General features: G+C 44.6%; 1 protein-coding gene across 4 annotated transcripts in view; it reads right to left on the bottom strand.

The window, feature by feature from the left end:
* Positions 1-12,968, bottom strand: part of DIXDC1 (DIX domain containing 1) — a 43,163-nt gene that overhangs the window by 9,972 nt on the left and 20,223 nt on the right. For 3 of the 4 annotated variants that reach the window (XM_086766332.1, XM_086766331.1, XM_086766334.1), the window contains exons 5-10: positions 12,387-12,494; positions 7,772-7,884; positions 6,069-6,217; positions 1,368-1,457; positions 1,208-1,261; positions 301-351 (exon numbers count right to left, since the gene is read on the bottom strand). In XM_086766332.1, the coding sequence (XP_086622458.1) occupies positions 301-351; positions 1,208-1,261; positions 1,368-1,457; positions 6,069-6,217; positions 7,772-7,884; positions 12,387-12,494 (565 nt within the window). The remainder of the gene's footprint in view (positions 1-300; positions 352-1,207; positions 1,262-1,367; positions 1,458-6,068; positions 6,218-7,771; positions 7,885-12,386; positions 12,495-12,968) is intronic. The other variant, XM_086766333.1, reaches the window with a different exon arrangement.

Below are 12,968 nucleotides of genomic sequence, written 5' to 3'. Positions count from 1 at the left end.
GCAGGCATCCTACACCTCATTTTGTTTCAGGGAAACAGATAAAACAGGGGACATTCGACCACAATCCTACAAATGGAAAAAGAACCCAGGAGACCTAACTCCTTATGCCTGCCTTAACTGCAGCTTCTCCCCAGAGCCAGAAACAGACCATAGGAGCCCCCACCTCCAAGTCCCCTAATACAAGTCTCTCCACAGTCTGAGATTCCTCAGAAGTGTACAGTTGCTGCTGGTCCTACTCACGGGATGCAGCAGACTCTAAAGCTTTACTATTTATATTTAATTAAGTGCCCCTTTCCTCACCTTTATTCCCTGTAGGTTTCGAGCTTCTTGTTTGTATTTCAATAACTCCTTCTGCAAATACAACACAATTTGATTAAATGGCATTTTGTCACCCAGTTCAGAATCAACCAAAGTCAGTGTTCTCTGTCTCCAGACATCTGCTTCAGAAGAAAGCACATCCCACCTTTTCCCACAAAATCAGAAAGCATGTCAGGCCCTAACCTATTTTAATGAGTTACAAACATGACAGACCAGAGGAGCAGCTCTCTGTTCCCCTGCTATTAAAGCCACGAGAGAAAGATTGCCTAGACCCTAAATCTGTCCTTCATTGACAGCGTAATGTCAAGTGCTTCTCTCCCAGCATCAGAATTGGTCCCAGAACCAACATAAGCAGAAAGCTAAACTAAGGCAGGCTTGTGCCAGATAAAGTTTTGAGAAGCTATTACAACATGGATCTCAACAGCTTCAAGAGCATGCAGGAGAAATCTGTTTCAGGGCTCATTTGAATTCCAGTAACATTTAGATATTGGTTTCACCAGCAACTGACTTTACCAGCATTGGCTTGAGGCAAAGTGGGAAGGCAACACACATTTTTCTGGTGCTATCCCACAAACTTCTATTAACTGCTAATATGGATAATATTAGCAGTTAATAAACACTTCCCAGCCAAGCTTTGTGAGTGCTCTCCAGATCAATGAATTATGGTGTCAGGGAAGCACATATCTATGCTCCTGGAGGGATGGAGATCCCACACAGCAGCATATAACAGAGTTGGAGCCCCAACACAATATATCCCCCATGTCATCTGTTGTGTTGTTCACCTCCTCTTGTCCCCATCCCATCTCCTCAAAAAAACCCCAAGTAGGACAGAGCCTGCAAAGATCTCTTGAACCAAAATATCTTTCCCCTTCATCTGTCCCCCTCTAACCTTCAGGTCTTGATTTTCTTCCACGCTTTGGTCCAGGCGACTTCGGATTATGATCTGAATGTAAAATACCATGGTGGTTATTGTGTAAGACACCTGCCTGTGGCAGAACAGTGCAAAGGGTAGCTTGATTAGAGAAATGTAGGTACAGCAATGTGCTCACCAGCTGCTCTTCAGGGCAGGATCCACGTTCACAAAGTTCAAAGGACCCTTCCTGCTCATCCTCAGGTAAAGACCCATTGAGCAACAAAGCCTGGGAAAATGAAGGGAAAAAAATCTCCTCTTCAGGAATTTCAAAGGAAAATAGGCTAGCTGCAGCTCAGGTTAACAGTCATTCATATTAACAGCCTCTAAACAGTTTCATTTTCCATTTCTGCTCATTTATTCATCTCAAATGTTAGTAGAATTTTTCAGGAATGAACAAGATTTATCCCCTGCAAAAGCTCTCCCAGACATAAATACAGCTAGTACTCTTCCCCATAGAAAAACACCAAACAAGGACAAAAACTCAGATTTTCAGGGAGTGAAGTCTGTCTCCAGCTTCAATCCCAGAGCAGCCTTCACTAAAATAACGTATTTGAAGTCTGAAGCAAAGACTGAACCAGGTTTACATTGTAAGGCTTCTCTTCTGGAATGAGACTGAAGCATCCTCTGCTGAAAGAAGCCATTCTCCTAACCACACATGTACAAAAGACTTCAGAAACAGGATGTTCAGGGAAGCCCAATTCTGTTCTACACTAGACAAAACCGAGACACATTCAGAACTGTAGTCCAAGTGAGGGAAAAGCCCTCACCTACACAGAGAGTGAAAATATTAAACTATGATCTGTGCTTGAGGAAGGCTACTAGAAGCACAGTATTAACTCCTTCAGAAGCTCCAGTGTAGCCCAGATCTCTGCAGAAAGATGCTAGAATTTTCACAGTAGACTGAATCCAGCCTGAATGAGGAGCATGCACTGTAGGAAGTGCAACTAGCAGGACCAGGTCAGATCTCCAGCAGGGTATACTATACTGGTTTTCTCTAGCTAATGGTTTCTTGTCCTGGTTTCAGCAGGGATGGAGTTAATTTTCTTCTCAGTAGCTGGTGTGTTTTGGATTTTGTGTGTGAAGAATGTTGATAAAAACATTCTGATGATACGAGTTGTTGTTAATGAGACCAAGGACACTGTCTGGCTTTCCAAGTCTCGTTAAGGTCGCGTTAACGTGCAGATGCGGGAAGCTGGGCGAAAGACAGACAGAATAATTGATCCAAACTGGCCAAAGAGAGTATTCCATGCCATAAACGTCATGCTCAGTATATAAGTGGGGGTTGCCCATGGGAGGGGGCATCATTTTCAGTTATTCCTTTTCTTGTCGGGTATCCGTTTGGGCACCCTTGGCATTCTTTTCTTCTCTCTTGCTTGCTGGCATCGTTCCCTCTACCTTGCTAGCTTGCTCTCCCCCTTTGCTTGCTGCTCGGTGTTGTTCCTGTGATCGCTGCTCAGGACGGGCTGCGTCGGTCATTCGGACATCGGGTGGTGAGAAATTGTACATTGTTCATTTTGTATATTTTGTATATATTAATATCCTTATATCCTGTTAGCTTTGTAGTTTTTAGTATTTTTAGTAAACTGTTTTTATCTCAACCCACGAGTTTTCCTTTCTTCCCAATTTCTCTCCCCTGTCCCACTAGGTAGGAGCAGGGTGAATAAGAAACTGTGTGGTGATCCGGGCTAAACCACCACATTTCTACATTGACCTTTCCGCCTCTGAATTCCAGAACTCAGCGCACTTGATATGTGCCAGGATGTTGCATACAACTGGACACATTGGAAAGAGTCATGCCTCTTTCTTTCAGTTAGCTTTCTAGTTTATTTCTATTTGAACTCCACAGAAAGACCAAAATATCCCATTTACAGTAACACTCCAGTTCAGCCCCAAAAGACTTGAAGGCTGACAGGTCAGGTTCTGCCTGCTGACAATATCTTCCAAAGAACTGCAACTGCTACTGAATAGTAAATAACAATCTGTATTCAGTTAATGCAAAAACTCCTTGGAAAACTGTTTTCTGAGTGGATCCCAAAGTCCTCCCAGCAGGACACTCAAGCAGGAATCATACAAGAGCATAAAAAGCTGCCATGGTTTTAGCACTGTTGTGGTTTTGTTTAGTGAGGGGGGGCCTAAGGTGGCAGCTTCTGTAGGAAACTGCTGGAAGTTGCTCCTCTTTGTTCAGAGGACTCGGCCAGGCCTAGGGCGGATCTGCTGCTGGCCGAGCCGATTGGTAGCAGAATGTTCCGTGATAACGCCTCTTCGATAATGTATTTAAGAAGGGGGGGGGGAAAAGAAGAGAAGATGTGAAGAAGCTGAGTGGGGGCAGAGGTGCAGAGGGGGAGGCACAGGCCTCACCCTCTGGCCTCTCGCCAGGTGGCTGACTGGGCCCGACTCAGCCCAGCCTGGCTGCAAGAAGTGGTGAGGAGATGAGCTGGATGAAGTGAAGAGTTCTGAGAGGCGTCTGCCAGCCTGTTGTGAAGAACTTTTCTTGTGAGGGGAACGGCTGCAGACACCAAGGTCAGTGAAGAAGGAGGGGGAGGAGTAATGCAGCTCCTGGCCAAGATTCCCCTGCAGCCTGTGGTGACGACCATGGTGGAGCAGGTTGTCCCCCTGAGCCCATGGAGGCCCACGGAGGAGCAGAGATCCACTTGGAGCCCGTGAAGGACCCCACACCGGGGGAGGTGGATGCCTGAAGGAGGCTGTGGCCTGTGGAGGGCCCGCTGGGGCAGCCGTTCTGGAGAGACTGCACCCCGTGGAAGAGATGACCCACGCCGGAGCAGTTTCACGAAGGACTGTGGCGTAGGGGTGGGACCCCACAACGGAGCAGGGGAGGAACATGAGTTCTTCCCCCAACCATGAAGCAGTGGCGTAAAACAACACGTGATGAACTGACCGCAACCCCCATTCCCTCTTCCCCCCGTGCTGCTCGGGGGGGGAAGATGGTTAAGCCTGGGAAGAGGGAGGGGTGGAGGGAGGTTATCTTGTTCTCTGTCTCATTCTCCTGCTGTTTGTAGTAATAAATGAATAGTTTTCCCCAAGTCGAGTCTGTTTTGCCCGTAACAGTAACTTTAAGGATTTTCTCCCTGTCCTTACCTCAAACCTCGAGCCGTTTTTCTTATATTATCTCCCCCTATTCTCTTGGAGGGTGGGGGGAGCAAGAGAGACTGCGTAGTCTGGTCCCGATCAGGGCTGAACTACGAGAAGCACGTTATGGGGTATATGTACATCAGGTTCCTGCTATTTCAAATTCTCATGAACTAGAGGCTTTTAAGTAGTAAGCAAGAGGAGGGGAAAAAAAAATAAATCAAATCCAATTTCTTGGCTAGCAACATCAGCTACCTCTTCCTGCTCCCAGGGGATGAGGAGACAGCAATGCCAGCTGCTTACCCTCACTCCTGAAACCTGGGGCTAGGGTTGGAGGAACAGGACATGCTAGTCCCCTCCAGTGCTTCCTCTCCCTGCTCCTTAGTGGGCACATAATGCAATCAGATTTTACCAGTGAACCAAGCTTTTTTTTTTTTTTTAAATATCTTTTGTTTCCTACCCATTGTCCACAGGAAAAGTGCCCACCCACCCACACCCCACTCTCCACCCCGGCTGCCTATGCTTCTCACAATCTCTGCTTTGTTTACTGTCACATAAATATTTACAATTCAAAGCCAGTATGGTTCCCAGCACAAACAGAAAGGAAGATTCCTGAGAGAGTTCAGGGTCTTTACCATATGGATCAGGGGCTCTACTCCCCATGCAGAGTCAAACACATTGGGCTGAGGGTCATTTGGTCAAGGAGGGACTAGAACAGGGCAGCAAGAAAAAGGTCCTGCAAATAAATAGTTGCGTAGAGAATGAGCCAAATATTATAGTTCAGCCTAGCTCACTGAAAGACTGATGGAAGCCTGTGTGACACCTGATCAGCTCTGTGAATCTTGATTGATTTCCTGACATTCCTCGTCTCTCTGCATTACTTCCGATCACAAATCACAGACTGCTCTGTTCTCTCAGGTTGCTAATAAAATCTGCAGGCTGCTAAGTGCCCTGGTGAAGAAGGGGAGTCCCAGCCCTGGGAAACATGGAAAAACACTGCTGCATCTTTACCATTTTGCACAGTAACATGTGCTTTGCACAGTGACAGCACATGCAGGAGAAGTCAAGATAAGAAAAAGAAAAGGTTGTGTTCGAATTGCACAGACTGATGTTAAAATCCTTTCTCTGAAACCCTAGTAAATACACTGGGGCTGGGGAAGTGGCAGCTATCTTTTCTCCTTCCCTGGGCTCTCTTGGTTAAGCATGCTACCCAGTGATGTGGGACAGGCATACCCTGCCCCAGGCAAGACTGTGGCTGGATCCAGCTGTCTTCTAAATTGCATCTGGGACATTGGAAAGGACAGTTTTGGCAATCTCCATTCTGGAAAAGGTGACCATCACCAAATCACAATTGCAGGAGCCAAGAAGGCCTAAACATTGCAAGAAAGGAAGATGTCAGAGTGCTTAGTCAGTAGCATTCTGTTGCTGGATCAGGTCTCCACTGGCTGCAGTCAATATACCCCAAAACACACTATCAGAAATACTTCCTCCTTCCTGAGGAACTCTTCCCTGAAGGGACTCATCCCACATGGTGAGACACAGAGAAGAGTCACTGTCCCTATTTAACCACAGTGACCCAACTGACTTCTTGCACAATTACACTAGGAGACCTCACTGGATGAGGACTCTTATTAAACTCTTGACTTCCACACCAGTGTCTCAGCTGCAAGATAACCTGTCTTTCAGTTACAGCTAGTGGGAAGAGAAATGCATGTGAAAGAGAACACTATCTGAGAAGAAAATGTATTACCTGCAAACCTGAAATCATCTTCTTCGCTTCCTCCATTTCCTTTTCCAAATGGTCCTGTTGTTCCAAAAGCTGCTCCTCCCATGAATTCTCCAAATATGACCCAGGGTTCCCTGCTTGCCGCTCAGGCTGGAAATGAGATTCTGTCTCTTCTGGAAGAGAGAGTAGCTTAATGTAGTCATGATAGACAGAGGAGTCCATAAAAGACTTGCACCACACAATAGTTGCCTGCTGTCCACACTAGCAATCAGTAACAAACCAGCATGTCTTCTGCCTGGTATCAAGGAAGTTACTAGAGGTGTAACATCTTGTCTAACCTCAAGCATTTATGCCCATTCTTTATGCAAAGAAATCTTTCCTGCATACACATATATCAAAGACAACCATCCTTTGCCTTCGTTAACTTTGCTGCATCTGATTCCTCAGTACTGGAGATTTCAAAGCACATTACAGGGGACCATGCTGTGCACCATGGGTGGTAAAAAAATACTTAAGGGGAGAAAAGCAACTCTGGGAGCATGTCTTAGTGTTAGAGGGTGCACCAAGGACCCAGTGAAGGCACCATTAAACAGTATTTCTAATTGTCAAATAACATGGCTTTCTCAAGGTGGACAACACACTTAATTCTCAAAAAGACTTTACTCTTAATAGCAAATTTAATTGCCTTCCATGCCTTCTGATCCCCACAGCATAAAACAGATCACTAGTTAACTATTGTACCCTGTCTGGCCCAGGAATGTAGATATTTTTTCTTCCCTAAGAAGGGATGAGGTTTGATGAAGAATAATCATAGCAGTGCTTGTTAGCTAGTTGACCAAAAGTGAAATTGGCCAATGCAAGCTGCTGTGCATCTGCAGACATGCAGCTGCAATATCCTACTGTACGGGCAGCAAGCAGACACAGTAGTGCTAAGAATTTAAGTAAGAGCCACAGCCTTCCAGCTACTTCAGCCAGTGAGATAGTCTGTCAAATACTTTCGAAGGAGCACTGAAGCAGGACTACACTGGCTGAGACAGCAAAGCATTTCTGAGGAGAGCTTCTCAGTCATTTACTCTTGGGTGCTAACCAGAAAGAGTTATTATTAGGCTGCATTCCTGAGAAGGAAAAGAAACAAACAAAAAAATCACTTCAGAAACTTCTTTGAAAACCTTTCCTTCAACCTGCATGAAAATTTTAAGTGCAAACTGACCAAATCACAGGGCATTTGTGGCAATACAGCAATGACTTCTCAATGCAAACACCACAACAATACTACAACTGTTCAGTTCCCTGCAAAGGGCCACTTGACCTACGTACAGATAAGCTGTAAACACAGACCCTCAAACAAAGTCAAGCTATGCATCACGGGCTTGACAGGCTCACATGCACTTTTTCTTTAAGGGAATTTTAAATGTGGGGGTTTTTTTTCCCCAACATGGCCTAGTGAGGCTATGATGAAAGCATTCACCCTACTGTGAAAATTATATATGACCCTTAACTCTTCTCCAGAGCTTTTTATTTCCAAAGCAATATTTTGCAAGCCCCACAGACATTGCCATATTACGGCATTATTATAGTGTTAAAAGTTTTTTGACTTAGTTTTATGTGAACAGACACTCAGCATCACATTCTATATGTTCATTTCAGTCACCAAGGAACTTTTCAGTAAGTTTATAAACACTAATACCAATGAAAGTGTGATCTGTAAAGCATTATTTGCAAGGTACCTGTTTTAGTTTCTGTTTCTTCAGTGTGGATGATCACAAGTCTGTCCTTCTCCTCTGTTTGGGCTACAGTGGATTCGCTCTTTGCACTATGGATAGGACTGGGTGATGTAAGACTGCAGAGGAAAGGAGAAACAGTTACTTCTAGTGCTAATCAGCTTCTTCCTCAACCAAGATAAAAGTGAATATGCAGGCACGCTTACTGTGAGCCTTATGTTCATACTGCAAGCTGAACAAAAAGCCAACCCAGCTTGCTGCATTTCTTGTTCCAGGTTTTAAAAGCACCACTTCACCTTGAAATTCCATGGGCAAAATATTTTTCAAAGTCAGATACCACTCACTCATGTTCTTCGGTTAAAACTTCTTGAAAGTACCCACATATTTTCACTGGAGCCATCTCAGCTGACTGAGGTTCAAGCAATCTTTTTTTCAGAAATTCTTCCTAAATGCATCACCCAGACAACATCAAAAGGTGGCTGAAGCTCACTGACCCATTCAATGTACCTCTAAAGTCGCAGGAACTAATCCTTGCAAGTGTGAGCAGGAGTTAATTTTTCATTCTCCCCAACACAGAAACAAAGGATAGAGAACAAAAACAAAACAGTGTGGAAATAATACAATAGGTTTAGAAAAATAAGAGGCTTCAACCACTCGCCTTCCGCATCTTCCCAGCACGCCTGCTACATATTCCACAGTGCTCTCACAGAATCAGAAAAGCTTTGCAATAGAGATGGAAATTACTTGCTAGCAGCTCCTGTCTGGTCTGCTCCCACAGCCAGTGTTGGCCTACTTCTCATTTGTATTACAGACCTTCAAGCAGTCTAGTTTTAATCGTCCAGATTAAATGGACTTCCACTTACTATGTGAAAGAATAACCGTCTTCTAATGAGGATCTCTAACAGCTACAGTACCTGTTCTTTCCTACTCAAACAGGGTGTGCATGATTGTTAAAGGGACTCAAGCCACTTGACTCTGCTCAAGGATTTACCTACAGGAAGCTTAACTCCATTACAGTAGTTCCTAATTAGGCACATTTTGTATACAACATTTGTAACCAGCCTCCCATTCCTGCTTGTTGCTGAATGGGTGCACAGCATAAAATTAAAATAATTGTTTGGGAGCCTAGAGAATACTATTGGGTTTGCATTATATAATAAGAGTCAGAGGAAAGGATGAAAGTTTCAAATAGCACAGGTACAAAGCAGCAGCACAGCTGATGTAACATGCCCAGTAACTCAGAGATTTTACTTCCTTCTAGGAACAGATCTTGATTCCCACCCCCACCCCCCCGGCATATTCTCAGCTGATTCTCTGAACGTACCATCATCCTGATAAGGCCACTCAAATTAATTGCTGGTTCTCATCCATGCAAAAGATAAAAGAATGACAGCTGTCCTAAAAACCAGTATTAGCAACTGTTGGGTGAAACTGAGGGACGTGCAACAGTAGGGAACTGGAAAGAGGAATTAGAAGGACAAATAATAAGAGGATACAGAGCTTGGAAATAACATTCCCCTCTTCCGAAGTCTGCTCCTCTCAGCACCGGGTCCACAGCCCAATGCAAATGCAAAGGATCCCAGCAGGGGCAGGGGAGTAGGGTTAATTGGTTGCTACAGGTCTCCACAACATAGACAGTTTTACAGATAATTGCTTAGGCATTCCCATGTCCACAGTCCCCTTTCCAGGCAATTTCCCTATTTTAAAAGGCCAGTGGGTTCATATGGCATCAGTGACAGCCCCTCAAACCATGCCAAACAGTAAAAGAGCCACCAAGATGCACTCAGATGAAGCGGTAGCACAGGTCAGGTTGCCTCATACATTATGTTGTCAGTTTAATCCTGGAAACATTTCTGTGGGGTTTTTTTTTGTATCAGTCACCAAACTCATTAGAGTGTGAAATAACCATGGATATAATTTGTTCCTTAAAGTGCAATTTGTAATTAAAGCATGCCAAAATAAGTGCTGGGAAATTAGAGCTATTTAAGACAGATTTACAATGCAAACTATTGCACTTTATTCCTTTTACCAGTTGGTTTCTTAACCCATATCCTTTCTCATGGAGACCCAGAGTTGCCAATGCCTGCAGAGTCAAGGCTTTATGGCAACAGCCCTAATGATAAGTCTGAGTTCTCATAATTTTAATAAACACCCCATCCCTGCTGTTTCAAATGACAATGGCAACAATCGCTCACCATTTGACCTGCTTCCCTCCCATGATCCCACTTTAACCTTTCGCCTCACAGAATCCGTTTCCCGGGGAGCCTCAGGATTCTGGCTACAGACATGCCTTGTCCCTTCATATGCTCAGAATTCAGTGTGGAAGACGCCAGCTCCTGTCAAACTACTGGAGAAATATTTGCAAGCAAGATCGCTTCACATTAGCTGAAAGATTCACAGCAGAAGCAAAAAAAACCTCAGGGTCTTTGCAAGAAATCGTCAGATGGCAGATCAGCAGCCCCCACACACGCATTTGATTCCAGAGCCAGGGAATTCTGCAGCCTGGGTTTTGCTTTTGCTAGTTTTCCTCTCAGATTATTTGTCTCTTGCTGCTGCATTTTGGTCAGCTGCACACCCAGTTGTTTTCATCACAAGGACTGCAATCTGGATTGCCAGTGGTGTTTCTCATCCCATTCTGCCCTCTTTAGACTCCAAGCACCTGCTGCAGATGCCAACAAACAGCCAAGAGAACGTGCTCCTGCAAGCAGTAGGTTCCTTGCTCTTCCAGGCTTGGATGTGGACTCGGAAGACGGCATGCAGCACTTCCCAGCCCTATGCACGGCTTCCTCTTCCTCGCTATCTCCAGCTCCCGCTCCCTCTCCCTCCTGCTGTCACACAGGCTGTGCAAGGCAGAGCCTTTTCTCTGAGATGCCTGGCTCAGAGTGGGGGAGGGAAGGCTGGTGGAAGGGGAGGGGAAAGGGAGGTGGATGGGTGAGGGGCTCAGTGGCCTGGGAATGCATCTGATTTTGGCAAATTTTCCATGAATCATTTCAATTGCTTTTCCTTATTAGAGCTTTTGTCTCTGGGAATTCTGTTATTCAGGCTGTGCGCTCTCTTACTGGAGAGTTAATACAGAAACGAGCTGATGCTAGGCAGGGGATGCTGCCCTGGGACAAACACGACAGCAGCACAATTAGATGGAGGCGGGTGGCTGCAGTTAATAACCACATCTCTCACTAAAAAAAAAAAAAAGTGGCTTGTTTCTCCCAGCCAGTTCTCATAACTAAGCTAGTACATTTCTCTCTGGAAGGAAAGAGAAACTAGCATCTTGTTTTCATCACAAAGTCTGGCATCAGCAGAAGACATTCTCAGAAGTTGAAGATCAGATTGCTCCCAATTTCTCTGGGTAGATCATTGATCACTTATGTAAAGATTCTCACCATATTATGTCCTGTCAGCAATAATATCACCATTGCCATATGGCAAGAGAACTCATGACATTATGGGGAAAAACAAAAACCACAACACAGAGTGACTTAGGACAGGCAGAGAAATTTTCACTCACCACCAAAATACAGCCACATAAAAGGAAACAGCGGTTGTCTGAAAATCCATTATAGGGTAGAAGAGTACACAAAATACTACAGCTACCTTGAACTGAAGAATGAGTGGAGGGAGCAGCATATTTCACTTGCTGTCCTACTGAGATCACAGTTCAAGAGTCAACATCAAATTCCTGTGACATTAGCCATGAAATCCTGTTGCCAAAATCAGAATTTTTACATCTCCCCTGGAATGACAGCTTCAGAAGTACACTCTCTACTGACACCATGTGGAAGCAGTGGTCCAATACTGGCTCACATGGAGTTCCCACACTCTTCCAAATGTGTATGTCTGCATTTATGAACGCAACCTCACAATGACACACAGCAAATTTTGGATCTAAGTAAAACTAGTGTTTTTTTCTTTCTTTCCTCCTCTGTGAAAGGTGAAAGTCTGGGGATGGAAAGGTAAATTAGATAACGGTAAATCTAGAGACAGTTAAAGGTGATGGATGAGGGTGGGATGGCAATGAAGAACAGCTGCAGATCACCCAGGACCACATATCTGGATTAAACACTGGTGTGTTCCTGTAACCGCTATTCAAATCCACATGCTCCCTCATCTCCTTCGCTCTGCAGGGCATGAGGTTCGTCTAAGTTACTTTCCTTCACCGCTTTTCCATCAATTCTGAAATATTAATCCCTTGCACCCCTTCCTTTCTGTGAAGCAGGCCACAAACTCCATTTCAGCATCTTCCATGTCACCACTCCCTCAACAGGCTCCACCTGTACATTCAGGTTCCCAGCAAATCTTTAGCTGTGTCTTTCCTAATCCTAATCCCCTGGTCTCACTGGAGGGACATTCCAGAGCTCTAGACAATTGTAACTCAGGAGTTCCTAGCTCTTATCTATGCAATCACATAATGAATGAGATCAATTTTATCTGTAGAAGAAATGGCAGTAAACCACTGCTTCATGTTAGCTCCTGAGGCTTCATTCTCCAGATCAGGCAGCAGACTATATGCTGGGAATCCTCTTTTCTATCAGAGCTAACCAGATCACAGTGATAAGAAAGGGCACTTTATGCAATGTCAGACAAAGGACCACAAGGGGACACACCTTGGCAATAAAGTTCTTACCTGAAAGAGCGGGATTCCAACGGTATGTTCTGCTGCCCTTCATACTGCTGCACCAATGCCCGCACGCTCCAATAGGGGTTTCCAATCTCCTCATCCATGCTGCTATTTCTGGAGATAATAATCACAGAATGAGGAAGGCCTCACCTGACAGGAGCTGAAATTCTTCTTATCTCCATGAAGGAGGGTAGGAAAGCTAAAGAAAGGAACATAAGGAGGAGACAACTAGAAAATTGTCAGTTAAGAAAATTCTATCATCCTATCTTCTTAATGTGAAGGAAAACTCAGGCAAGAAGGCCCTCCCCTTTTAAACTCCTCCCTAATTCTGTGACTAGAAAACTACAAAAGCTCTGGGAAGGCAAGAAAAAGAACAGAAGTTGCAAATAGCACAAGAACTGGCTTTTCTGAAGAACTCCTGGCCCAAGGTTTTTGCAAGAGAAACATTTAGTTTTTCAACAAAATATACCATTTCAACCTCATTTCTGAACTGTTTCAGGGCTACTCCCTTCAGCCAATATAATGTGGGCAAATCACCTTCAGCTGTGTAAATTAAACCCTCAATTGACCACCATCTGGCTTCCATTT

The sequence above is a fragment of the Chlamydotis macqueenii genome, chromosome 24, assembly GCF_036417535.1.
Source record: "Chlamydotis macqueenii isolate bChlMac1 chromosome 24, bChlMac1.mat, whole genome shotgun sequence".
Classification (NCBI taxonomy): Eukaryota; Metazoa; Chordata; class Aves; order Otidiformes; family Otididae; genus Chlamydotis; species Chlamydotis macqueenii.
The sequence above is the reverse complement of the archived record's forward strand: the minus strand, read 5'-3'. Positions and strand labels throughout refer to the sequence as shown.